Genomic DNA, 25,556 nt, shown 5'->3' with positions numbered 1-25,556 from the left:
AAAAGCAGTACACGCATCGTTATCATAATGTTGCATAAAAAACCGAGAAAATAGACCACGACTTATAAGGAAAGGTGCTATACGTAGGTCTCTAACTCCCAGACCACTGTGTTTTCTTGTCCCTGCCGTCCACGCCAAGGCAAAACAAATAATTATAGGAACATTATAACCCTCCTATCGTATTTACTCAGAGTCGTCCATTGCAAAGGCATCACTCTCATCGTCCTGACCGCCATTGTCCTCATCATCCACCTCCATTCGATCATCATCATCCTCCTCTCCCTCGCTCTCGTCGTCGTCAACAACGTAGACAGGCTTCTTCTTGGCAGCTGCGGCGCGACCCGGTCTGCCACGACCAGCGGCTCGGGGCGGCGGCGAATCGGCCATGTCCTCGTCCTCATCATCATCATCCATGTCGAATGCATCCTTCTTGGCCCTTGACTTTTCCGCCGTCTTCTTGGCGTATAGCTTCGCCGCTGGAGAGAGCTGAATGGGCTTGGTAACAGCAGTAGCCTTCTTCTTGGGTGCCGGAGCCTCATCTTTGTCCTTGTTCTTGGCCCCTGCGGGGCGGCCTCGAGCTTTCTTGACGACCGGCTTGGGTTCATCAGTCGGCGAGGCGGATTTCTTTGCCTTTGCTGCGCTAGCCTTGACCGCAGGCTTGGACACGGGCAAGTCATCGTCGCTCAGAAAAGAGTCTACCTCATTGCGAGCAAACGGCGACTTGTGTGGGCTTGGCTTGGCGAGCATCTCGTAGTTGGTATCGTCATGCGAGTCCAAGTCGAGATGCTTGTTGTTGATCTTGGATTTGACCTTGAGAGATGATGTGCCTTCGTGGCTGTGATCAGGGCGCGACATGGCAAACAGACTAACGCGGCCAGTCTTGTTATCACCCGAGTCACCCGTCGTCCCCGGTATTCCCTTGACGAGAGCCCCAACATCGCCGAGCATGTTGTCATCGTCATCGGAGCTCTTGAAATCATCATCGTCATCAATGATCCAAGTCTTTGCCTTTGCAGCAGCAGCACGCTTACCACGAGCAGGTGCTGGCGCCACTTCTTCTTCTTCCCCTTCCTCCTCCTCCTCCTCCTCCTCCTCCTCATCGGATTCCTCTACCACGGGCTTGGCTGCAGCGGCGGCGGCTCGCTTGCCACGAGCGGGCGCGGGAACTACAAGTTCCTCGTCAGAGTCTTCCACCGCAGGCTTTGCGGCTGCAACCTTCTTAGCGGGCTTGCTCTTGGGCTTGCTTTCTAGAACAGCAAAGTCATCATCTGATCCATCAGCTACAGGCTCGGGAGCTGCAGCCTTCTTGGCAGGCTTGCTCTTGAGGGCCGCAAAGTCATCGTCGGAGAATCCGTCAGAATTCTCATCAGCGCCATCCAGATTCTTCTTTGCGTTGAACCTCTTCTCGAAAAGTGTGTGAGTCTTTTGTGGTACAACCTTGGCAACAGTCACCTTTGGTTTTGCAGCTGCCTTGGACTTGGCTGTGGGGTTATAGTCATCATCGTCACCCTTTGCCTTGCGACCGCGGCCACCGCCAGCGCCGATCTTCTTGGAAGCACGACGGCCCATGCGACGGATGTTTGTCGAGATTTCGGCATCGAGACGGAGTTGGTTCTCCCATTCCACCTCAAACTCTTCGAGGTCGGTACACCACAAGTCTTTCTCGCTCTTGGCTTCGAGCTCATCGTACTCGGCCTGCTTCTTGGCGAGCTGATCCTTGAGCCTATCCAAACGTTCTTGGGTGAACGACCAGATTGGCATCTATGCATTGTTAGTTTGGGGGCCCGGCCGGCTATTGCTGACAAGAGGCAACTTACAGAGAGAAGGTAGTCAAAGTCACGAGCGTCACCATCAGTCTCAGTCTCGACCTCATCTGCACCCTCAGCCTCGATCTCATCCTCATCATCCTTGGCCTTCTTTGTTTCGGAGCCCTTGGGAAAGGGATCGTATTTGCGGTCACGCAGCTCGTCAACAACCACTTGCTTCTTCTTGCGGTTGACCACAAGCTTGTTGTCCATGATCTCCTTGATGAAGCGAGCCTGGTTCGACAGTTTTCGGTGTTCTGACTCCAGCACGCTGAGCCAATGAGCCTATATATTGTGAGCCTCAATGAAATAGCGACATGACAACTGATTACACGTACCTTGCGTTGCTTGTACAAGCCTAGACGGAAGACATAGTACTCCTCCATAATCTCTTCAATTTTCTCATACTTGCGGATCATGCCACGAGTGTCAAAAGCCACCAGGTTGGATGTGGGAACTTGCTTGGTAAGCTTGAATTTTTCCAGCAGTTTCTCCGGTGTATCAATGGTGGGCAGGACTTTCTCATCGACCTGAATCTCAAAATGGACATTCTTGTGATCGTTGAACTCTTTGTAGTCCTTGATCCAAGATGGTGACTTCTCAGCCTTGATGACTTCCTCGAGCCTGGCTTTGAAGTCGTCAGTCCACATGCGGATCGGCAGCTCAGTAACGAGAATTTCGTTCTTCTTCTTGTCGTCCGGGTACGCAATACCGTCAAATTGATATCGGTTGAGTCCTGCTTCTCTAGGCGTACCCTTCCATCCTCGGAACCAAGGCATCATGGGCTCGAAAGGCAGTTCCTCTGTGCTGTCGTCCAGGCGACCCATGCGACGTTTGAGATTCTTGACAATGTCCATCGGGTGGTGGTTGGGAATACTGGTACTCCAACCTGTACCAATACCCTCACCACCATTGATGAGAACCATGGGTATAATTGGAGCGTACACCTTTGGCTCGATCTTCTTGCCATCTTCAACGTTGTTCTCCAAGTTTGGTTCATCCAGAGCAGAAAAGATCTTGCGGGCAAAGGGTGACAATCTTGTGTGAATGTAACGAGCGCTAGCAGCATCGGAACCTCCAGCAAGTCTGGAACCGAAGTTACCACTGGGCTCAAGAACATTGACGTTGTTGGATCCAACAAAGTTCTGGGCCAGGCCAATAATGGTCTGTTGCAAGGACACTTCACCGTGGTGGTAAGCAGTCTGTTCAGAGACATAACCAGCCAATTCCACGACCTTCTTGTCCTTGATCAGGTTTCGCTTCAGACAAGCATAGAGAACCTTTCGTTGACCAGGCTTGAGACCGTCGATCATGGAGGGGATGGATCTCATGTTATCCGCCATACTGAACAGAATCAACTCCTTGTTGACAAAGTCATCGTATGTGATACGGCGGGTGGAATGGTCAAGGAACGTTCCTGGCACAAAGCTTCCAAGCCACTCTTTTCTTGCGTCGGCCTTCTTCTTGGAAAAGGCAAGCTCGAAAAGCTCCGCCTCGGTCGGCTGCATGACATTGAATTCCTTCAAATGATCATCCAGATTGGTGAAATAGACTTGGGCGTCTTCGTTTGAACTTGTACCCAAACCCTTGTAGTACTTGTAGTGCCACTTCCTGACCTCTGAGGCGTGCTCCTCCTTCCACTGCTCATACTGAGGTTGCGTGAAGAAAGACATGAGCTTCTGTGGCTTCTTGGGATTGGGGCCCTGCCAGACCTTCACGATGGGAGTGATGAACTCTCTAAAAAATTCTGGGATTTGAAGCAGAGACGGATACTGTACTTGCAAAAAGTTGATCAAAAGTCCCTTGATATGACTACCATCATGATCCTGATCAGCCATGATCATCAGATGGCCGTATCTGAGTCCTTTGGTGTCTTCGTAATGTGTCTTGTGCTTCAGACCTAAGAACTGTTTGATATTCTGGATTTCTTGGTTCTTGGTGATTTGGTCAATCGAGGCGTCACGGACGTTTAGCATCTTACCTCGGAGAGGAAAGACACCAATGCGGTCCGGATCCAGGATGGCACGACCAGCGACAGCCAAACTCTTGGCAGAGTCACCCTCCGTCAAGATCAAGGTGCACTCGTGGCCGTGCTTGGTGCCTGCCAAGTTGGCATCAACGAGCTTTGCATTGTTGATTCTCGAGCGCTTGTTTCCGTCACTCTTGGCCATCAACTTGTCTGCCTTTCGCTCGGCAAAATCAATGATGTTGGTGATGGCCTCTGTCTTGGCAATCGCTTTCAAAAAGTTGTCCGTCAGTTCGCATTTGCTACCAAACTGACTAGCTTTGGTGGTCAATTGTTCCTTGGTCTGGGATGTAAAGGCGGGGTTGTTGACAAGACAGTTGACGAAGATGAAGATGTGATTCTTGACGTGATTGGCCTTTAAAGCATGGCCCTTCTTCTTCTTGTTCAAATGTGCCAGAAGCGATGTGCAAATCTTGTCGGCAATATAGTTGACGTGGGTACCTCCCTGAGTTGTTGCAATCGAGTTGACAAACGAGACTTGCTGAAAGGAGCCGTCTGATACAGCGAACGCAATTTCCCATCTCGGGTGGCCCTTTGAATCCTCAAGAATGACAGTAGCTTTAGGTTCTTGACCCTCTTCGGCACCACGCTCCTCAGCGATAGCCTTGGCGTACATTTCACAGTACTTGGTGAAGGTCATCTTCAGGAGGGTGTCGTTCAGGTAGACTTTGACACCGCGAACAGTACCAGCCATATCGTAGACTCGACGTTTGATGAGGGCCTCAAGATCATCGTCAATACCATCAGGCATGCCGAATCGGGCAAAGTCGGGCTTGAATGTGATTCTGACAAAATCAGCGGACTTGTTGGAGGTGACTTTTGCCTTTTCCATCTTGCCCATGTTGTCGCGCCATGTCTGCTTATATCGCTTGCCGTTCTTGGAATCCTGACATTCTAGGGTGAACTCTGTACTGAAAATGTTACAGAGCTTGGCACCATAACCGTTTCGACCACCAACAGTCTTTTTCTCGTCGTCATCAAAGTTGGAACCGGCAAGCAAATGTCCGAAGACAAGCTCGGGAATGAGAACTCCCTCCTTTTCGTGCATCTCCACGGGGATACCCTTGCCGTTGTTCTCAACGGATATTTGGCCAGCCTCGCGGTCCACAGAGACCTTCATGAAGCTCATGTTTGGATCACGCTGCTTGTTGTCGGCAGCGTTGACGAGAATCTCGTCGAAGATTTTGTAAAGACCTGGCACAAATTTGACGTCTCGAAACTTCATGCGATTCAGCTCCGAGTCAAAGACCCACATCTTTTGCTCTGTCCGCTCAACGGAACCGATATATGTGTCGGGTCGCTTGATAATGTGCTCGAGCTGGGTCAGTTTCTGATATGTCTCGGTAGCCGTCTTCTTCTTCGCTGGGGCAGCATCCGCAGTACCGTCGAGCATCATACTATCGTTCTCGATCTCCTCCAGCGGTTTCCCGGCGACTTTCTTGGCCGCTGGTGCCTTCTTCTGCTTTTTGGCATTAGGAGGCGTCTGGGAAAAGTCTGAGTTGTTGCCATCATCGCCTCCTTCATCGTCGCTCGTTGGTTTTGCGCGCTTTTTGGGAGCGGCCTTGGTCGTCTTGAGTGTAGTCTGAACCATCTTCTTGGGGGCAGCCTTGACTGCAGCCTTCTTTACGGCAGGCTTTGCTTTCGCCTTGGGCTTCTGGAAGGGAGTAGAGTCAGTTTCGCTCCAAAGAGATGTGTACAGAAGGCCAGTGGGGGGCTCCGAAACTAGCCATAGGCCACCATTTTCGCAGGCAGAAAAACATGTAAACGTACTGGCTCGGGAGAGAAGGCGTCCGAGTCGTTCTCGACGTCGTCGTCAAAGACGGAATCGTCCATGATATCTGAGTCCATTTTGTTCAATGGTGGGCGCGTTTTCGCGCGTTTGGCTGATGGCGTTTGGCCGGTAATTGATGACAGCAAACGATGGTGCCCAAAGGTGTCGCCCAGGTGTACGGACGAACCTAAATTTGGTCAGAATAGCCAAGTTAATGGCGGCTATTCATCAAAGGTTGCAGCAATGTCCAAGTATGCGCAAGACGCAATACCAGAAGGAAAGAGGACAGAGCCGATGGGGTATGCGCGTGTGTTGTGAGGGCTTTGCGCAAGCGAATGTGTTGAGTTGGTTGTTGTGGTGGTGGCCCCCCCTCGAGTATGCGACTGGATTTGAGACGCCCGTCTTTTGGTTGACCTTGGAGACGCGAGGGACAAAGTAAACAATCAACGCGCTGATTGGACCCTTAAACGATCCCAGTTTAGCATGGTTGATTTGGCACAATCGGTGCTTATCCATGGGCCGATTGTGTGGCTTGAATACCTAGGTATCCACTAGCATCCAGTTTTATTAGTTGAGTGGCTGTTTGGTGATTGTGTGGCTTGCGGGGAGTCTCGAATGCTTTAGCGCGTCACGACCTCCACCCACATCCACTGGACCCGCTGATTGGATCGCAACTAACCTGCAGTCTGTCGAAGCTTGTCTTGGCACTGTAATGTATTATACAGCTGTTTGCAGCTACACGATGTGCACTTTGCAACTATTGAGACTTTACCTTTCGACGATGCAAAATTTTGATAACCAGCGTATGAAAGATACCAGCCGGGAACGCGCACCCGTGTACCAACAAAGGCCACCCTGAGAACAGGTCTGCTTGCCATCGTGGAGGTGGGTGAAGAATACATTATTGATTGATCATTAACCGACGTGGGAATTCCAGCGCCCCTTCCTTAAGCGCTTCACAGACTCAGAACCCCCCAAAGAGCCATGGCACTCTGTTTCGTTCTTGGTGAAGGTCGTTCTCAACTTCAGTCGATAGAATGTTGGGACATGGTCGAAGCTCGTGGGACTACAGATGTATGAACCCTAGTTTTGTACGCGCGCGTTGCCAGCCGACCTCAGCACTGAGCGATTGGGGCCTTACCACGCAGTTGCCTGAGCATGGCATTTTTCTCCACGGAGCAAAGCAAGACCATGATGACAGTTTTTATACAACGGAAGCAACAAGACCGCCAGAGATGGAACGCTACTGATAAGTCTGACGGGATGGTCTTGGGAAATTCAGCCATGGCCACAACTATTACATTATTCAAAATTCCATTGGTAGCGTCGTCAAATTCAAGTTCCAGGCTCGGTGCTGCCATCAGATAGACGCAGTGCGCTTGGCACCCTATTCGATGATCTGTATCCCAAAGCCATACAACGTACTCATCTTCGAAATTCGCCCTTCCAGAAGTCATACATGTTGGCCATCTCTATTTTCCTCTGTGGCCCTTACGTCAACCTCGCACTACTTATCAGGCTTCATATCAACTGACGAGTTGTCATACGTGAAAAACACATGGCCATCTGGGGCCCGCGCGAAACCTATTGGCTCTTCTATTTTCCGTCCCTTTCGCCGGTACAACCTAGGAACTTAGGCTCCCGCACTTGACAAAGCCTAAAGAAATTTCCCGAAGTCGACTGTGCACAGCCGGTTCTGTCAGATGTATCACCGCACGTTGACATCCATCAGTCCATAACCCTTCTGTCATCCTATGCAGTGCCACAAGCAGCCCACTGTACACTCATCTGAAACTTCACCACTACTGGCGCAGGTCTGGGGAACCAGAGAGAGGCGAAGAGCGCGAGATTGATGCCGATCGTCACTCGGATGCCATCTACCTCTAATGCCACCAGATCCACGACTTTGAGCTGCCGGCCATCCAAGTTTGCAGGTTATAGAAAACCGAGAGATATCAGATCTTCCTGGCTTTGGCTCGTGTGCGTGAGAACTGGTGGGGCTGCGCTGCGCCCTCCCACCAGCCTCCAGAGTCTTCCCGTCGCCGCCGGGTACGAGCAATTACACGCGATATTAAGCTTAGTCCCAGCTCATTCGCGGGCTGGATAGGCATGTTGCCATATGTTTCATTGTCCGTGCTTCCTCCTGTCCAGCGGGACTGCTCTCCACTTTCCATATTCGTTTGTAGACATCCGCTGCTAACGTTATAATTTGTTCTGCCATCGCGAGAGGCCTGTCCTGCTACGGGCTGCTGCAGAAGCCGTGGTACTGCGACATAGTGTGTTGATGGACAGCCTCCAGGGGCTCAGAGACTCGAGGACACCAGCTGCAAATCTTTGATAGCTCACTGACTACAAACCTGGCTGGGGGTTGCCCACCTTCTGGGATAGGATGGGATCATAAAAGTCCTAAGTTGGAGTTGATGCCGGGCCATTCCGCAGATCGCGCCGACCAATGGCGTTGGTCTCACATTCCAGCCTAGGATCATGAATTTCACGTCACGCAATCATAGTTTCCATATACTTCCAGCGGTCCGGCTGTTAACTGAAATCTTGCCTTCACCCGGTCTCGGTATTTGAAGCCATGCCGACGCGCTGCTGCAACAGATCATCTGATTCTCTTCCCGATGGATCATTGCTACGCAACCTTAAGAGTAACTATACGGTACTCTTGTGTCAATGATTTTGCGGCCGGTCCCCGTTTTCCTGTGATCCACTGGGGCAGGTATCTTCTGCACTTGTATTCATTTAATCTATTACGAAGAAAAAACATGTATCGACGCAATGATAACCGCGTTCTTTGTGTCAGTGACAGCCAAGCGCAGATGATAGACGCAAATCCACGCGAACTGATGCTTCCGTGGTCCGTCCTCAAATGGGTCATCAAGGAAGCAGGTTGTAGTCATCATCAGCAACTGGCCAGTCGTCCATGCCGGATATGCGCAGGCACTCTCCGCCAGATCAGTCGCCTTTTAGGCGGTCAGAACCAAGACAAAAGGGCTCGTTCGGTCGTCTTTGATCAAATTCGATTCTCAGGGTAGCCTCGTCACGAGAAATGATCTGCTGTCTCCTCCTCTTCTCTCTGGGAGGGAAGTCATGGGTACACGTGTGTCGAGTCAAGCAATCTTTGTCCAGGATCTCATCTACTCTGGAAGGTGATTTCTTTGTTCTACCTCCTCAAAAGCCCGCCTAGTCAGGTAGCTGGCCCGTCACCACATGCAGCCATCCGACACTTGATTTCTGTCAAAACTCGCTATGCACTTTCAAACAGGGGCCTGGCCTGTTTGGGCTCTTGACTGCCCAACATTTGTTGTGTCAAACTCATTTGTTGTTTCTAGCTACAGATCTTCTGCGTCATGCAATCGCCTGTGATCGCCCCTTTCGGGCCAGGACTTTTGCTGGTGGAATGTACTGAAACTTGCCTAACCTCGACGCCGTCTGGGGGGAAACCTTTGCTCAGCTACCCATATCGCTTTGATTGATCGTGCCAACGGCTATGGGACGGGTCTTATGGTGATATCTGGTGCTCTCATGGTCTATTGGTTTCCAAGAACGTCAAGTTCGGTCAGGAGGTCATTGTACCTGGCCAGGATTGCTCCCTTGGGTCGTCGCTTGCTGACTTCGGCTCCCCCGTCTATGTATGTGACTGCTGGACAGTGAAAGTACAGGCCTTTGCATTGCCTCGCTCTCTCTAGTCAGCTATCACTTGGTGGCTCAAAACTCGATCTCCTCAAAGAGCGGTGGGCGTACACAAACGGACTTCTCTGCTCCCACGGATCGATTCCAGACATATTCGACAAAGGACGCTGTGTCGAATACAGCCCATGACAAGGCCGTGGGAAGTCACCGCCAAGTGGTCTGCATACAGCTGCATGACTGGATACAGTCAAGAAAGAAGCAATCTCGGTGCTCTTGTGCAAGCGCCGGCCCTTCTGTTGTGAGGGGTGACATAGACTATTGAACTGTTTGTTTAGTTCAAAAAGGACTTGGGGGGCTCTCTTCCGGTCTTTCCTGACTCTGCTACTGCAAGGGCTGTCTGACTTCTCTTGCTTCCTCCCCTCGGTCTATTCGTGCTACACGCTGTAGACCATCACACTCGCAGCGTTTTCTACATTCGGTTTCAAGACACTGTCGCCGCTGATAAAACTACCAACATGTTGTCTGTGGCTTCTCTTCTTAACCCAGCCCCGCCAGTGCGACCTTCGGCTCATCGACTGCCACCAAGTCCAGTATCATCGGCGTCGCCTCCAGCATCCCTTTCTGACGAGTCGGCTTTATGCGACCGGTCGGTGATGCCCAAGAACAAGATGCCGAAGGACGCTGCAGTCTTTACCAAAGCCAAGCCCAAAGGAGTCATCAACTTCCGTCCATTCGAACAGCTTGAAGAGTCATCGATGCGCGAAATCCGGAAATATCGAGTCTTTCCACTTGGGAATATTCAGGAGTATTGCCGACACATCCCATACAATAGTGGCAAGAAGGATTTCTACGAGAAGACAGGCCGAGAGAGCTTTGAAGGTAAGTGCTGTTCGTCGAGAGACTTTCATGTCTGCGACACCATGTTCTAACGTTGTTGCAGTCTTCCAATACGTGTTCAAGCTTCCTAGAGACAATACCGAGTATGCCGTCATGTGGGACTACAATGTCGGCCTCGTCCGGATGACGCCTTTCTTCAAGTGCTGTAAATACTCCAAGGTAGGTGTTGTGGTGAGCATCCTCGTGAATGAGTTGACTGGCTTACAGTATATAGACAACGCCAGCAAAGATGCTAAACTTGAACCCTGGCCTCAAAGAGATAAGCCACAGCATCACTGGAGGCTCGATCATGGCACAAGGTGAGTAGCCTCAGCACCGCAAACCCGTTCACATTCTTGTCCACCATGTATTGACGACCTGAAAGGCTACTGGATGCCGTATCATTGCGCCAAGGCCGTATGCGCAACATTTTGTCATCACATTGCTGGTGCCTTGATTCCCATCTTTGGCCCGGACTTTCCTATGAGATGCATACCGCCCGAGGCCCCTGAACATGGGCGTATGATCATTGATCCCGCAATCATCTCGGAGTCTACCAGAGAAGCCGCACACTTTCGACAAATGTACTCTAACATGATGGCACCTACAAACAGCCCGAGTCCCAAGAGGGATCGTAAGGTCTTCAAGAGTGTCTACGATGATGGCCGACACCATCCGCGCCTTCGCCTGCGTCGACCCTTTCTCAGCTATGAGAGCCCATATGGCACTGACACTGAAGGCGAGCACTCACCTGTGACTGACCGAAACATCCCAGAACGTTTCAATTACGCATCGATCCCTCCTATTGCTTCGCATCGAGTCACTAGTGGCTGGTCGCCAGTCAATATCCCTTCACATCGCCAAGAGGCGCCGGCTCCGAGCCCATGGTTGAGTGCTGTGCCACGAATCACGGGCACACCTTCGTACTCTCCAAGCCATGCTCAGCACACGCGAGTATACTCTGACCATCCACAACATACGCATCTACGCATTCACCCACACCACCATCACCATCATCATCACCCGCATCATCATCATCATCATCACGCTTCTCCATCTCAACACACACAGGTCCACGAAAGGGCAGATGGTCAAGACCACCAACATTGGCGACACGCCAAGCGATCGGCGGAGCACATTGACCCGGAGCACGGCTACGACGGAGACGAGAGCAGAAACACAACTGCACCCAGCACAGCCGCGACGAGTCCGCTCGAGGACAGGCCGTCGGAAACCAGTCTAGGATCCGACAAGAATGCCGCTATGCTGCTGATGAATCTAAGCGTTCGTGATACGGGCTCGAAGCGCAGCGGTCGCTGCGAAGGGGCTGGCACCGCATCCGAGACAACGACACCCGTTGATGTGTCGTTCCCCCGAGTCAAGCGGTCGAGGGCCAGCTCAATGTAACGTGCCAAATAAAGGGCTATATTTGAGAACATTGTATTGTAGACAAACGGAGAGTGAGATGCATCTTGGGGCCATATTGATAGGGTGTATGGGACGGGAAATCTGTTTTGTTGGCTCTAGCATAAGTCGTGATGATATGTGTGGCATGAGATATTGAAAAGTCGCGTTATGCTGAGTTGTAATCTGTAGTATCCATGTGTCTAATATTTCGAGGTATCTCAGGAGACAGTGTTTGCAAGCTTAGCAAGCACCATGATTTAATGGAAGTATAAAGTCGCATTCTCCCGCTGTGAGCATACATGGAAGATCTTGGCTTCAATTTATCGTGATTTGTTTTTCTACTTTTTAACTCTAGAGACTTTTAAATCATCCACCTCGTTCTGCGGCCTTTTTCGACTTGTATTCTTGCACCCAGCTCTCCGCCTTGGCCTTTGGGAGCACAAATATCCTCACGACCTCGTCGACAACTTCGACCTTGTCCGACGACAGGACCTTGAGTAGCGGGGCCTTCTTACCGACCTTGATGAGCCCGCCACTAACCGTATCCATGTAGCACTCGACTCCAGCGAGCGTGTACTCGCGTTTCTGGTCCCAGGGCAGGGGAAAAACGTAGGAGAGGTGGTCGGCGAGCGACTCCTGCTCATTAAAGGCCTTGATAAAGTCCGTCTCGAGGTCCGCCGGGTACAGTAGCACGGTGGGGAAGCTGAGAGAGCTCGTCGGGTCGTCCTCGTCGGGCACCAGGCGCAGCCGCGCGTCCTCCATCTCGGGGGGCTTGTCCGTGCTCCGGGTGCGGATGCCACGCGCCGCGATGGCAGCCTTGAGCAGGGCGGCCCGCCTCTCCTCTCGGGCCAGGCGCTCGGCCTCGCGCCGCCGCTGCGCCGCCACATGTTCGCTGCGGGCAATGATGTCGCGGGCGACGGCCTGCAGGGCCTTGTTGCTCTCGTCGAGGGCCAGGCCCCGCGCGCACGCGTCGTCGGCCTCCTCGATGCGGTCCACGGCCAGCAGGGCCCGGGCGCTGCGGTACAGGGCTTTCACGTTGGCCGGGTTGAGCTTGAGGGCCGCGGCGCCGCCGAGCCAGCAGCTGCGGTAGTTCTTGACCTCGAGGTGGCAGGCGGCGCGGTTGACGTACAGGCTCTCGAGCACGGCGCGCTGCTGGGCCACCTCTTCCTCGGAATCGGGCTCCTGGGTCGACGGGTCAATCTTGCGCCCCTGGAGGTCGTAGCCGCGGCGCTTGCGCTCCTCGGCGGCCAGCACCAGCACGCCCTTGGTGTAAAACTCCTTGGCGTCGTTCCACTTCTTCTCGCGGAAGCACTCGTTGCCGCGCTCCTTGAAATCACTAGCCACCTCGAGCGGCGTTCCCTCGTACGCCAGCGCTCTGAGCGCCTCTGTGTCGTCATTCTCCTCGAGATCCGTCATGAACAGCGGAGACTTCTTCAGCTCGGCGACCACCTCGTCGACCGACTTGTTCTCCGTCCAGGCGCGCGCCGGACTCAAGGCCGGGCCGGCAGCACTGGGGCCAGCTTCTGCGGCAGCTCTGAGCTTGGTAAGAATGGGATTCTCGGGTAGCGAATCGACCACATTTTTAGAGGGAAGAATGTTGGCCGACTTTGGTTGTGAGGGAGGAGGTGTCGATGATGAGTTGCTATTCTCAGACACCTGCAGCTTCTCAGCCACCTCGTCGGTGATCTCTTCTAGGTGCACCATGCTCGAGTATGATGCCAGTACTGCTTTCTTTTCTTGATTCTGAGATTAAATGAGATTGTGGAAGAGCATGAAATATTTGATGTTTCTTAAAATTGATACTTGATTTATGGCATATGCCGAGTCAACCAAGTTGGCTGAACATTTACTGCCGTGGTGAGAAACTTTGACTCAACTTGCACAAATAGTCCCACTTTTCCACAAATTTGTAGCAGGCGGGGTTTTACTGCTACATTTTTACTGGAGGGGCATGCACATAATAAAGGTTATGCAAATAATTGATGGAATATACTAGATCCTTGGCCACATAGTACCTAGGTTAGTAGTTTGCCATGGAAGGATAGAAAAAAAAAAGTATAAGAACAATTCATGGGTTCGAACTGATAAACTAAAAAGGAGAAAGAGAAAAAAGGAAACAAAAACGTCGCTTAGGGGTAATGTTGCTGGCCGTTTTACAAACGGTTTCGTCTTGATTATATGATTATGAACTCTTTTGTCCGGAGGAGTAAGAATGTCTGAGTCAAGACACCATCCATCATCAACATGAATTATCACCGGCATTTTGGGATTCTTTTCTGGGAAATGCTCGGAGTATCATGTATTCATTTACAGTAGCCAGCTTCCAATTGGCCGTGCAATCATTTACTATCTTGCCAAACAAAAGTTTGTGCCATATCCCTCAGCGATGAATCAAATCTTTCGGTTTCAGAGATTCGAACACATGATTTATGGAAGAGAAAGGAACAGATCTCTCATCTTTGGGTAGTTAGGTGTACCCAAGCCAGTGACAGGATCCCATCTGGAGAAATACACAAAGTCAGCGTTTGCCAGCTGGAAAAGGATACAAGTACACATTGAGCATTTGAAAACTTACCCTGGGACGGCTTGGAACCCGTCGCTTCCACATCCGAGGTTGGTACCGTTGGTAATGTCATTCAAGACATCGGGGTTCTCGTACAGCACCGGGTTGACAAAACCCACGGTGCCCTTGCCGGCGTTGGCACGCTCCTCATTAATCTATATATATGGGTCAACAAAACATTGTTTTCCATCGCGTATTGGACTTTCATCATGGTGGACTTACCAGGGCGATGACTGAAGCAAAGACTGGTGCTGACAGACTCGTGCCGTAAAAGTGATACTGCTCCCCGTTGGTGTATACCTGCAAGTTTGCACCATTTGCCGACACATCGGGACCTGCCCTACCGATCCTATTGTACAAGCCCTCGACCGTGTCAAAGTCCGGGTCAAACTCTTCAAAATAGGGGTAAGACGGATCATAGTTGTCAAAGTAAAATTGCACGGCGGACTTTTGGTAGTCTGCAGTCTCAAAGTAGATGGAAAAACCACCGGCAGAGCTAAAGTTTGGCGCGCCTGACAAGGCAACCTGAAGGACACTCTCGGGGTCCAGCACAGTCTGGTCAGGGTAGATCATGGTGCCTCCGACCGAGGTGAGGTATGGACAGCCGTTGGGATACTGAGAGTTGAAAATGGTCGACTCGGGCCCGAGGCAGCCATTGTCGGAGCCATCACCAGGGAAAGAAGCCACGCCATAGTCTCCCGAGGACACAAAGATGGAGACACCCTGAAGACCAAGCTTCATGAATTCGTCGCATTGTCGCTTTGTGTAGTTGATGGGCAGATCGGCCTCTGCCTGGCCGTACGAAATGCTGATTACAGGGGTAGGCTCATAGACACCGCATTGACGCTCGCCTAAGTGAACATAGTAAGAAAGAGTCCCTATCGGCTTCGTTGAATTCACGTACCTTGGTAGCCAGCAGGATCTGGGTTAGGGTAGACGGCGTCAATATCTGGATCGTCTCCAGTCTCACCATAGGCTGAGTAGTTGCAATATGACTGCGGTCAGGTCAGTCTCGAAATTTACAGTAATGATAATGCAATGGTTCATACTCCATCAAGAGCGTCAAGGAACGTGTTGAACAAATTAGTAGTGGCAACTTCTTCGGGCTCGTAAATCTGGTCATCGACTTGGTAAAGCGTAACATTTTGAGGATATGTCAGAGCTTGGCTTCATGGATATTAGTCGACTTCCCGTGCATCATCTGGCAGGTTTGACTCACGCAATGAAGATATCAAGGTTAGCTTCTCCACCAACCCAGTCAGTAGCGTTTTGCGGAAAGTCGTACTGAGCTCCATCAACAAGAGCTGGGATCGGGTAAGTCCCCTCGGGCACCCAGGGAGCGTATGCGGCATACGACTCGTCCAAGTCGCCCTTTGCAAAGTAGTCACCTTGCTCGTAAACACCAACACCCAGTCCGGGTACAGCGCCATCAGGAATCGGGATATCATAGAGAGCCCGGTAGCATGGTGGAGTGATATTCTGTCCACAACCCTGTAGGTCATCTGGAAGTGTCTGTGCGGCTGCCGCCTTGAAGTCCCAGCTGCCAAAGGGGCTCTCCTTGAGCGAGACGCGCCCAGCTGGCTTTTTGGGTCCGCGGCTGAATCTCTTCTTGTGTCCTGGGCTGGGCACATTTCTCTTCGTTACTGGCATCATCTTGACTCCAGGTTTGATAAAATCAATGTGTGGGAGCAAATGCTCGGGGACAGAGTACCTAATGATCCTCGATTAGATATATACATCACTCCAAGCATCTATTGGGAACGTACTCATCGCATCCGACACGAAGCTTTCCAGTCTCGTCGTGGCTGTATTCATAAAACTCAGTGTCAAACATGGCCTCGACCTCACTTGCCGAGGCATCAAATGCAAGCCATCCCTTGTTGTCCGAGTGTATGATGCGAGACGGCTCAACGCCAAAAGATGCGATCCATTCTTTGACAGAGTTGACAGCCTCTTCAGCTGGGGCAAACAGCTCATGAATCTCACTCGCTGTCAAGTATTGGCCATATCTGGGAGAGCTGGGATGTGAGACCTCCCTCAGAAGCTCTGGTCCCTTCTCGAGATTGCTCTGGGTGAGGCCAATTCGCATCGGCAGGACTGCAGAGCCATCGAGTCGGCTAGATCTCTTCCAGACTCTATCGTGGGATCTCCGCTGTTCGTGGAGGACATGACTGGAAGTCGTAGGCGCGGCAACGCACAACGGGACTACGGCCACTGCCGCGAGCAGATGCTTGATGGCGACCATGATGGATCTTCAGGAAAAGACAAGAGTTCCCTGACCCCAGGAACACTCCTTGGCTGTATCTTGGCCTGCCATGTTTATATACCGACCGTAGGGTGCTTGGCGCTTGGTCGTTGCAGCGGAGGAGCTTGCAGTATAAACACATCAACCCCGGTCCTGGGCCGTCATGGACTTACGAGCTGCCTGCATAGGGTCTGCCAATCAACCACGAACCCGGTAGTTGATTGCCCGTGTAATCGCAGGGTTCCGAATTCGTCATTGACTCCAGATGAATGAACTGATCATTAAAATGTACAGTACCATGGGAATTGCAGAGATGTAACCTCGTCAAAATGCGGGCATGCGGTGTGACGATAGCCGGGGGTCGACGTGGCCATGCCCGAACAGGAAGGACAGTCCGCAACACTATGCAACGCAACGTCGCTGTGCTGCATTTCGCGCATTGGGGATCTTGGAGATAAGCTACAGAGGCGCCCCACGGCTCATCACAAGTTGCTGCTGTACCTGGAGGCTCGCATGGCCAAGCAACGGCACGCATCTTGCCATGGATTGATCCTCCCGCTCTTCTCATCCAGGGGTCTTTGGCAATCTGCACGACTGCATACATAGTACAGGGGAGTGAAGGTGGTCGAGCGCGTCCGATCGCATGGCCTGTCGTTGACGTGATATCGTTCAGATGGACAAGCTGCAGCAGCATGAACACCTTTGGCATGGTAGGTGACTTGTTCCTTGCTTTGTGAGTGCAATATGGAGCGCGCTTTGGAACTATCGACTATACCCTGCCAAAAAAATCCAGTTGTGTTTTCCAAAGTCTGAAACATTGGCAACAGTTGATTCTGCAGATAATACGGATGACTCAAATGTTATCCTCTCACGGCAGCTCAAGTCGTTGAGACAGCTCGCGACTATTGACTCTCCGGTCAGGATCAGAGTTCAACATTTCTGCTAAAAGAGGATTTGCTTTGATCAGTCCAGCACGTAGTGCCTCAACCTGTGCCAACCACTCAGTCATTTTCTCGTAGGGGCCACTCTCCCTAGCCAGCGCATGAGGCAAGATCCAGTCACCGTTGGGCAATGGCACGTAGCCGAATGCGAACAGCATGGTGATACCGAGAGCCCAGATGTCGCCCTTTTCGCTTTTATACTCCAAGAGATATTCCGGTGGAGCATAGTTTGGCGTTCCTGACGTGTTGAAGTTGGTCGGCAACATCACGATTGCTGCGTCAAAGTCAATAAGAACGGCATGTTGGAGATCGCGACACCACATTATATTGTCTGGCTTGACATCATCGTGGATAATGGGCAATGCATGAAGATATGCTAGAGCGCTAGACATCTGCTTGCATATCATTCCACACTCTGCTGTCGACAAGATGGATATGTTTGCAGCGTCGGCCCATTCATTGAGGCTCTTGCCAGCTTCCAGCCGGAGACGCATGGACATGTGCCAGTGATCGAATGCAAGAATCTTTGCTATGTGATTCTGTCCAACCAAGAGTGAGCACTCATCTCTTTGTAAGAGCAGTCATGAGTTATAGCGCGACATACGTGCTCATTGGCAACTTTCAACGCAATCACCTCGTTACGAAATCCTTGACGGGCTCGAGAATCGCCTTCGCTATGATGTCGACTTGTCTTGGTCACGAACTTTTCGTCGCCTATTTGATGTAGGTTGATATCGGAATGGTAGGTTCTTGCCATAAAAGATCGAACCACTTCACTGGACGCCTTGCTAAATGACCGTTCTTGCTGATTATGGGAGTGCATGTTTTGTTGATTCACTGTCAAAAATGTTGTTGCAAACAGAGAGACCAGGCGATCGAGATGGTGGTCTTGAACGGCCCTTGCGGAATCCGATATCGTGGCAATGAAGATGTTGCAGTTTGGCTTCGATTAAGATGCGGTTTACTCAACTCGATTTTACCTACAGTACCAATAAACACCCCCGTCACAATTGGCTAGACCCAATTCGTGCAGTATACCGGCCTGACTCACTGCCGTCCCCCAAAAGGGTCATGACACTCATCTCGGCGCAACAGCTGCAATCCGGTCTATGGTTATAGGAAGTGGAAAACGAAACCATGATGACCATTGACCTGAGCAATGGCATGGATATGTGTCATCCTTCCCATTTGAAACTATTACTACCCTACGACGAGGCTGGCCAATGGAGAGAAGAGCCCATCAGCCTCAGCATATGATTATGTTCTAAAGATTAGTTGGCTAGCAATTCTATACATCTCATCAAAATGACATTGATTGACAGAGTATACTATATTCCTACAGTAGTTTGAGTTGTAGTCTCATCAGCTCGGATCGAGTTTGCAGTGAATGATTGATTGCGGACATGTATTTAAGCATATTAATTCATCAATTGAAGTTTTCCCTCCACTCCAGCGCCGTACTCGGGCCCCGTTAATTGTGGACCAAGTGACGGCACTTTGTCAGGCCGTCCGAAAAGGGACGACAGGGCAATTAATGACTGGTCCCTGATTTGATAAGGTGACTCAAGAAATTATATACGCAGAGGAAAAGAAACATTATAAATCAAATCATCACGGTCCAAAGTATTGGTGTTTTGTTTTGTTCCGAAGGCCGAAATAACCAATCAGTCTATTTGGCGGCCTTACAAGAAAAATAAAACCACTCTTTGACAAGATGGCACCCTTCAACCTCCAGACATGCGCGCGGCCCAATATACTGGCACTGGAGCCGTACCGATGCGCAAGAGAGTAAGTCATACTACCAAAAACCTCATCATCATCATCCCCCTCCCCTTGATGAGTGACGTTATATCTGACTGAGTATGGAAACAGTGACTACAAGGATGACGGAACCAATGTCCTGCTAGACGCCAACGAGAACGCCTACGGGCCCTCGATACCGGCATCGGCAGCGCAGGCCGTCTCCTCCTCGTTGGCATCTCCGTCATCTCTGGGAGCCAACGGTCCTCAGATTGACCTTTTGGGCCTGCACCGGTACCCGGACCCGCACCAGCACGACCTGAAGCAGCTGCTGTGCAATCTGCGCAACACGCACCACCACACGGACAAGGCCATTGGCCCGGAGCACCTGTTTGTCGGCGTCGGCAGCGACGAGGCCATTGACGCCCTGCTGCGCTGCTTCTGCCAGCCCGGCCGGGACCGCATCCTCGTCTGCCCGCCCACCTACGGCATGTACTCGGTCTCGGCCCAGGTCAACGACGTCGGCCTGCTCAAGGTGCCCCTGCTGCCGGCGCCCGGGTTCCAGCTCGACGTCGAGGCCGTCGCCGCGGCCCTGTCCGCCGAGCCCAACGTCAAGCTCGCCTACTTTTGCTCGCCCGGCAACCCGACGGGTTCCGTGTTGGCCAAGGAGGACATTCGGCGGATCCTCGAGCACCCGACGTGGAATGGCGTCGTGGTCGTCGACGAGGCGTACATTGACTTTTCGCCCGACGGCGCCTCGCTCGCCGAGTGGGTGGCCGAGTGGCCCAACCTGGTTGTCATGCAAACCCTCTCCAAGGCCTTTGGTCTGGCCGGCATCCGCCTGGGCGCCGCCTTTGCCTCGCCCGAAATCGCCACCCTCATGAACAGCCTCAAGGCGCCCTACAACATTTCGAGCCCGACTAGTGCTCTCGCCTCGTATGCCGTATCCGCCGACGGCCTGGCTACAATGCGCGCCAACCGCGAGAAGATTGTTGTGCAGCGCGACAGGATGATTGCTGAGCTGCCCAAGATCAAGGGTGTCGGTCGCCTACGCGGTGGTGTTGAAAGTAACTTTCTACTCTACGAGATGCTGAACCCCAAGGGCGAGCCCGACAATGCTATTGCTCTGGCTGTATACGAAGCGCTGGCCGAGCAAAAGGGCGTCGTCGTGCGCTTCAGAGGCAAGGAGCACGGCTGCTTGGGGTGCCTGAGAATCACCGTTGGCACTGAAAGCGAGGTCACTCGATTCCTGGCTGCGTTGGAGCAGGCACTCGCAGAGGTCTACGGGGAAAGAAAGATCTTTGGAGCCCAGGCCACTGTACCGGCCAACGAAGCCGAGCTTGAGAAAGAGGCGAACGGTGTTGTGGCGTAGACATTATATTTCTGTAGAGATAGACTCCTGCAAAAGAGCATACTAGGACTTTAGGAAATGATGGACATGATCCTTTACAAGCTACCAAGCCTCACTTGCGTCAATATTTCTTTGCTTTACGAATGCCTTTTGAGACCAGCTAGATTTGTAGCGTCACGAGTTGCGCAATTCAAGTGAGCAAAATGTGTGAGATCATGTTGTTTATGGACTGTGACCTAATTTAGGCATATATACCATTCAGACCAAGAGCTACAACGCCAGCCACCCTTTCATTGCCAATCTTGTTACTCCTAGCGCCTTTCTATGCATGAATGTTCTATCATTGTTGTGAATGTCCAACAGCCCTGCATGCAATCGGAAATGTACAATATCAAACGCAACTATTAATTTTCTAATGCCATCTCAACATTATGGCCAGGACCAAGCCCAAGCCCAGCCATGGGTTGCCGAGCTTTGCAACGCAATTCTCTGATACAACGGCGGGTGATGCTGTTGGGGTGGAGGTTAGCGAGGACGATGTAGAGGACAACACCCGAATGCTAGGGCCAGTAGAAGACATAGTAGTTTGACCATAGACCATCGAACTAGACGGGAGGCTGGCAAGGGATGGGCTGGAGGCAGAAGACAGGCTGGAGGCAGAAGACAGGCTGGAGGCAGGAGACAGGCTGGAGGTAGTGGACTGACCGGTGGCAGTGGACTGGCCCGTGGCAGTAGACTGGGTGGTGGCGTCAGACCGCCCAGATGTCGCTGATGGATTAGACACGGTGGTTTCAGTCGTAGACTGACCTACCACGTGCTGAATCTCACCAGCTTTTAGGGGTGAAGCAGCTTCTTGAACCAAGAGACCTTGGATGATCTCCAAGGCACAAAGTTGCTGACCAAGACCAGCGCTGCCATCAAAACCGCCAACGTACCACTTGAAACCACATGTCGAGCCTGTCACTCCACCACAGCATGCATTTGCAGCTGCCATCGCGCTCGTCTGTAACTTTTCAGAAATGGTCGAAAAGGTCGAGGGCACCATCTGTGTCGTTGCCCACATGAAGCGCGACATATATGCCTTGAAGCTGAGCATGTCTGTCTTGCATCGATCAACTGTTTCGCAGGCATGTTCAAACATTATGTCTGTAGCGTTGTCATAGGGAGTGAAGTAAGTATTGGTTCCATCGAGGAGTCTGGAGACTCGGTCGCCCCAAGTCGAGTCGCCGTTCGTGTAGTTGTACAGGACAGCTGCTCCGTATAGGTAGATGCCCTGGGAGTACGAGAAAGAGAGCTGGTTGACTGTTGTGCAGTTGTCTGATATGTCTGCTCCGTCGAGCACGTCGAGCGCGCCACTCCCGTAGGCGTCTGTGACGAAACCAATTGCCTCGGACCAATCCCAAACTTTCTGAGCCCATTCCAGATATGTCTCGTTGCCTGTCGCTCGCAAAAGTCTTGCTGAAAGTTGAAAAAAGCCGCCATTGCTGACAGAAGCCTTGTAGTGCAGCCCATTGGCGTTGCTTTCGAATATTTGCCAGAAAAACCCACCGCCGCAGTTTGCAGTATCCCAGCGAACCACCATTGAGTTCCAGATGTTGATTGCAATATCCAGCCACGATGGAACATCATCGTTGGGTTGCGGGAGGTTCCGCTCGGCTGCCTCTAGAATTGTGAAGGACCAGAATGCTTGGTCATCGTTTCCCTCATCGCCTTGGTGTAGCGGGACCATGAGATCAAAGTTTGGACCGAGCTGTGAAATAATTGCTTGTATAGCGACATCATTGTACGTGGCATCCCCCGTGTAGTGATAGTAGTCCAGCATGGCTCCCCAAGCTGCACCAGACTCCCACCAATAAATCGGCGCAGGCCATACTGCGATGGTCTAAGTAAGACAGTTGTCAGCTGGTGGCTCGCATTGTTATGATGGATTTGGATTTTTGACAACATACATCGGCGGTATTGGTGATGTTACCGGTGTACAGGGCCATGGCTCCATGAGCAATGGTGCTTGCGACGTTTCGGATGGAATCTATATGACCTGAGTAAGTCTTGGCCCAGGATGTTGCTTTGATTAGCCGAGCATACCTCCATCAGTAATATCGAGCTCCCAAGGAAGTGTTGCAGATACGCGTGCCAGAAAAGCGCCGGCTATGATTAATTTGAGAAACATGCTTCTTCTTCTTTAAGTGAAATCAATGCTTGAATTCGCTGTGAAACTGAATTGTCTGAAATGAACGAGAAACAGCTCGTGGGAGTGCAGAAAAGGTCGTTGCGGAGCTTATAACTGGAAACAAAGTAATGGCATTCATTACAGAGCCGGATAGAATCCCGTGGTGCTCAGAATGATTGTCCTTTTATTGTTGCAGAATAGTACAAGCAGAGGTAGGTATGGTACAAGAAACAAATGCCCTCTATTGTGTATTGGGATTAAACGTAGCAAAGTGTGATTGTTCAGGTGATGATTGTCGTTGTACTGCACACAAGTGACGAAGTCTAGCAGGTTATCGTACAAGAAGAATAGGAGACGAAATAGGAGATAAGGATTGGTTGTTGCAAGAGCCGAGAAGGAGGAGAAGTAGAAAAAGGCAAAAGAAATGGCCAATAACTTTATGACATGTGCTTGATGGGCGACGTCAAGCCTCTTCTTCACCAAGCACAAGCACAAAAGGGCATATACACGTGCACATGTACAAGCTGTAACCGACCATTGGGGGGAGCAAAAAGGTCGAAACGATGGATGATGATCAAATGAGAGGTCTCAGCCATTGCAGGGAAACGCAGAGCAACATTCAGCAGAGCTGTCCAGGCACGCACGACCGGCCGTGCAGGTGAATGTTTTGGTTTGCGTACGTGTGGAAAAAGTTTACCTACATGGCTTCTTCTCTACGTACCTTCTTCCACGGCTTGACTAGGTAGGTTTGGGTGGCTGAGTCCAGGGTCCAACAGCATAGACAGGTGCCCCGGATGTCCTCCACGATTCTCTCATGGTGATACAGCCATGGTAAGCTAGAGAGAAAGCCCCTTCCGTAGGTGGTGATGATCAGTCAGGTCGTAGCTGCGTTTGTTGATGTCGATGGCGGCATGCTACTACTACTAGGTAGAAGTGTGTTCAACTCTGAGTTGCATGTGGGCGGGAAACATTCGGCTGGTGGAACTAGAACAGCTGGCGCTTGGACAACGTGAAGTTTGTTTAGTGGACTGGAGAGATCGTTCTTGCTGCACTGAACGTCTTTTGGTGATGGGCATGTACAAAACTGCTCTACATTAGCAGCTACATGTCTAACTGTCATTGGGTTCCGGTCTTTGCCGCTCAGTCCAACAAATCGCTACTATTGCCATGTTTGATAGAGCTGCTAGATTCATTTCTATAGATTAAATCAAGGAATGACATGCTCACTGGCCTGAAGCGGCCTATAGTGAGGTTTACGGGACTTGAGGGGAATAAAACCAGGACTCCTCCCGATTGGGACGAAGGTCTGCTCCAAGGATGCTGTAATGGGAGACCTGAAGTCCACCACTGGGCCGCTACCCGCTACTAGGCTCAGTTACCCTGATCTAGGGCTGCGACGACCAAATGATTGGCTAGCAGGGGACGTTGATCGCCACAGGGGTATATAAGTTGAAACATCCAAGCATGAGAAACGCCTGGGCTTTAATTTTAGTCAGGGGCACTGACCAGCGAAGCTTTTCTTTGGCTGCCTGCTGCTGCTTGTTCTCTCTGTGCTCCACACAGCAATCGCAGCACAAGAGCTTGGAATCAGTGCATGTTTACTGGTTTCTGGTCTTTTGAGGATGGTGACGCAGATTACATCACGGCCGACTCTCTTGTCTCATCGGGGTAGCGGTGATTATCAAACTCTATTATGGGGTATTCCTGTACCGAACCTAGGTAGGTAAATGTATGTAGCCTCTACCTTAGGTAGGCAAATGCAATGTAAGAAGTAAGGGTATCTCGAAAGCAACACGGCGTCCAACGTGAACCAAGGAGGGAAGAAAAAATAACAAGAAGCCGCCTCTTTGATGAACTCAGTCCATCCTACCTTACATGGCCAGCAGACCAGCAGCAATGAGACAGGCGGCGGCAACTCCCCCAATGTCCCGTCTGGCTCCAGGTATACCAGCGCTTCCCATGCCGTTGTCCGTCTCTGCTGGGTTCGCCGCGCTGGTCTTTGATGACGAGGTTGAGCTCGCTGTCGCCGCAACAGTAGCAGTGCCCGTCGCTGTGGCCAAAACGTCTGCAGTCTTGGCCGCTGCCTCGGCCGCCAACACGCTCGAGATCGAGGCAACCGAGGCGGCAGAAACGCTCGAGATCGAAGCAACTGAGGCGGCTGAAATGCTCGACGCGGAAGCAAGAGCCTCAAACCCGGCCGTGATGGTCACATTCAAATACATGGCCTGTAGCCCTGTTGCGCTCTCTGCTGCTGGTTCTCCTCCAGGTGTGCTATATGTGCAAGAAGCCGTATTTGACGAGAATTGACAGGCCTCACTTATTGTCATGTCAGTGCTGTTTATGCTGACTTCAAAGGTGGAAGGCCCCTCTGTCAGTGTCACGCCTATTGGATATCTGAACTTAGTATTCCGCAATGCTTGCAAATGTGAACCGTAACCAAAGCCTTTCTGAACTTACCGCCACCAAGTCCGCAGTCTACTACCGCGTTTGGGTTGCATTGCACAAAGTATGCTGTCGCGGTCGGCGCAGCTGTAATGACGGAAGCAACCAGGCCTTGCTGATCGAAGCCGGGGAGAAATATGCTGGTGACCGAGGCTGTGGCTGATATTGTCGATGTGGCTGCAAGTGCGGCATTGATGAAGCTGGAGGCGATAATCTTTGACCGAAACCCCATTTTGAAATAGCAACTTGGTCTCCTCCTTCTACTCTCTTTCTTTCTTTCTCTTCTCTTGGAAATTCGCGAATTGGTAGGTAATGAGATGAAAGGAATGGTACGCTCCTGGCGCTTAGGTTTGGACACTTTGGATGAGCTGAGTGTCTTCAGCAACGAATGACAAAAGATGGAGCGAATATAAAAACTGCCAGAAGCAGGGTCAAAATTCCAAAAAAAACACAACGGGCAACGTGGGAAAATAAAGGATAGACTGCAGAGTCTCAACGACATTCTTTTTTTTTTTTTTTGCCCTAGGATTCTCACCGCAGATCTCCATATTTGGCGCGTTTCACACCCAAGCTGTGCCTGGCT

At 51.4% G+C, this 25,556-nt stretch overlaps 8 protein-coding genes across 8 annotated transcripts; 2 read left to right on the top strand and 6 right to left on the bottom strand.

The window, feature by feature from the left end:
- Nucleotides 1-183: 183 nt before the first annotated feature.
- On the bottom strand, nt 184-5,679 carry PFICI_05176 (uncharacterized protein; the record flags this gene model as incomplete). The annotated part of the gene is made up of 4 exons (XM_007833757.1): nt 184-1,761; nt 1,818-2,090; nt 2,144-5,485; nt 5,602-5,679. 4 exons carry the CDS (start codon nt 5,677-5,679, stop codon nt 184-186), a joined length of 5,271 nt encoding a protein of 1,756 aa, XP_007831948.1.
- Nucleotides 5,680-9,753: 4,074 nt separating this feature from the next.
- Nucleotides 9,754-11,521, top strand: PFICI_05175 (uncharacterized protein; the record flags this gene model as incomplete). Its single annotated transcript, XM_007833756.1, has 4 exons — nt 9,754-10,117; nt 10,179-10,294; nt 10,350-10,434; nt 10,500-11,521. The coding sequence occupies 4 exons, from the start codon at nt 9,754-9,756 to the stop codon at nt 11,519-11,521; spliced, it is 1,587 nt and encodes a 528-aa protein (XP_007831947.1).
- A 366-nt stretch (nt 11,522-11,887) lies between these two features.
- Nucleotides 11,888-13,225, bottom strand: PFICI_05174 (uncharacterized protein; the record flags this gene model as incomplete). The annotated part of the gene is made up of 1 exon (XM_007833755.1): nt 11,888-13,225. One exon carries the CDS (start codon nt 13,223-13,225, stop codon nt 11,888-11,890), a length of 1,338 nt encoding a protein of 445 aa, XP_007831946.1.
- Nucleotides 13,226-13,948: 723 nt separating this feature from the next.
- PFICI_05173 (uncharacterized protein) lies at nt 13,949-16,329 on the bottom strand (the record flags this gene model as incomplete). The annotated part of the gene is made up of 7 exons (XM_007833754.1): nt 13,949-14,021; nt 14,097-14,239; nt 14,307-14,935; nt 14,989-15,079; nt 15,134-15,251; nt 15,304-15,795; nt 15,851-16,329. The coding sequence occupies 7 exons, from the start codon at nt 16,327-16,329 to the stop codon at nt 13,949-13,951; spliced, it is 2,025 nt and encodes a 674-aa protein (XP_007831945.1).
- An 868-nt stretch (nt 16,330-17,197) lies between these two features.
- Nucleotides 17,198-18,093, bottom strand: PFICI_05172 (uncharacterized protein; the record flags this gene model as incomplete). The annotated part of the gene is made up of 2 exons (XM_007833753.1): nt 17,198-17,809; nt 17,875-18,093. The coding sequence occupies 2 exons, from the start codon at nt 18,091-18,093 to the stop codon at nt 17,198-17,200; spliced, it is 831 nt and encodes a 276-aa protein (XP_007831944.1).
- An 891-nt stretch (nt 18,094-18,984) lies between these two features.
- PFICI_05171 (uncharacterized protein) lies at nt 18,985-20,382 on the top strand (the record flags this gene model as incomplete). Its single annotated transcript, XM_007833752.1, has 2 exons — nt 18,985-19,058; nt 19,143-20,382. The coding sequence occupies 2 exons, from the start codon at nt 18,985-18,987 to the stop codon at nt 20,380-20,382; spliced, it is 1,314 nt and encodes a 437-aa protein (XP_007831943.1).
- Nucleotides 20,383-20,773: 391 nt separating this feature from the next.
- PFICI_05170 (uncharacterized protein) lies at nt 20,774-22,531 on the bottom strand (the record flags this gene model as incomplete). Its single annotated transcript, XM_007833751.1, has 3 exons — nt 20,774-22,243; nt 22,311-22,390; nt 22,447-22,531. 3 exons carry the CDS (start codon nt 22,529-22,531, stop codon nt 20,774-20,776), a joined length of 1,635 nt encoding a protein of 544 aa, XP_007831942.1.
- A 1,871-nt stretch (nt 22,532-24,402) lies between these two features.
- PFICI_05169 (uncharacterized protein) lies at nt 24,403-25,205 on the bottom strand (the record flags this gene model as incomplete). Its single annotated transcript, XM_007833750.1, has 2 exons — nt 24,403-24,914; nt 24,989-25,205. 2 exons carry the CDS (start codon nt 25,203-25,205, stop codon nt 24,403-24,405), a joined length of 729 nt encoding a protein of 242 aa, XP_007831941.1.
- Nucleotides 25,206-25,556: the final 351 nt, after the last annotated feature.

The sequence above is a fragment of the Pestalotiopsis fici genome (assembly GCF_000516985.1).
Source record: "Pestalotiopsis fici W106-1 unplaced genomic scaffold PFICI_Scf_3, whole genome shotgun sequence".
NCBI lineage: Eukaryota > Fungi > Ascomycota > Sordariomycetes > Amphisphaeriales > Sporocadaceae > Pestalotiopsis > Pestalotiopsis fici.
This window is presented reverse-complemented; position numbering and strand designations above follow the sequence as displayed.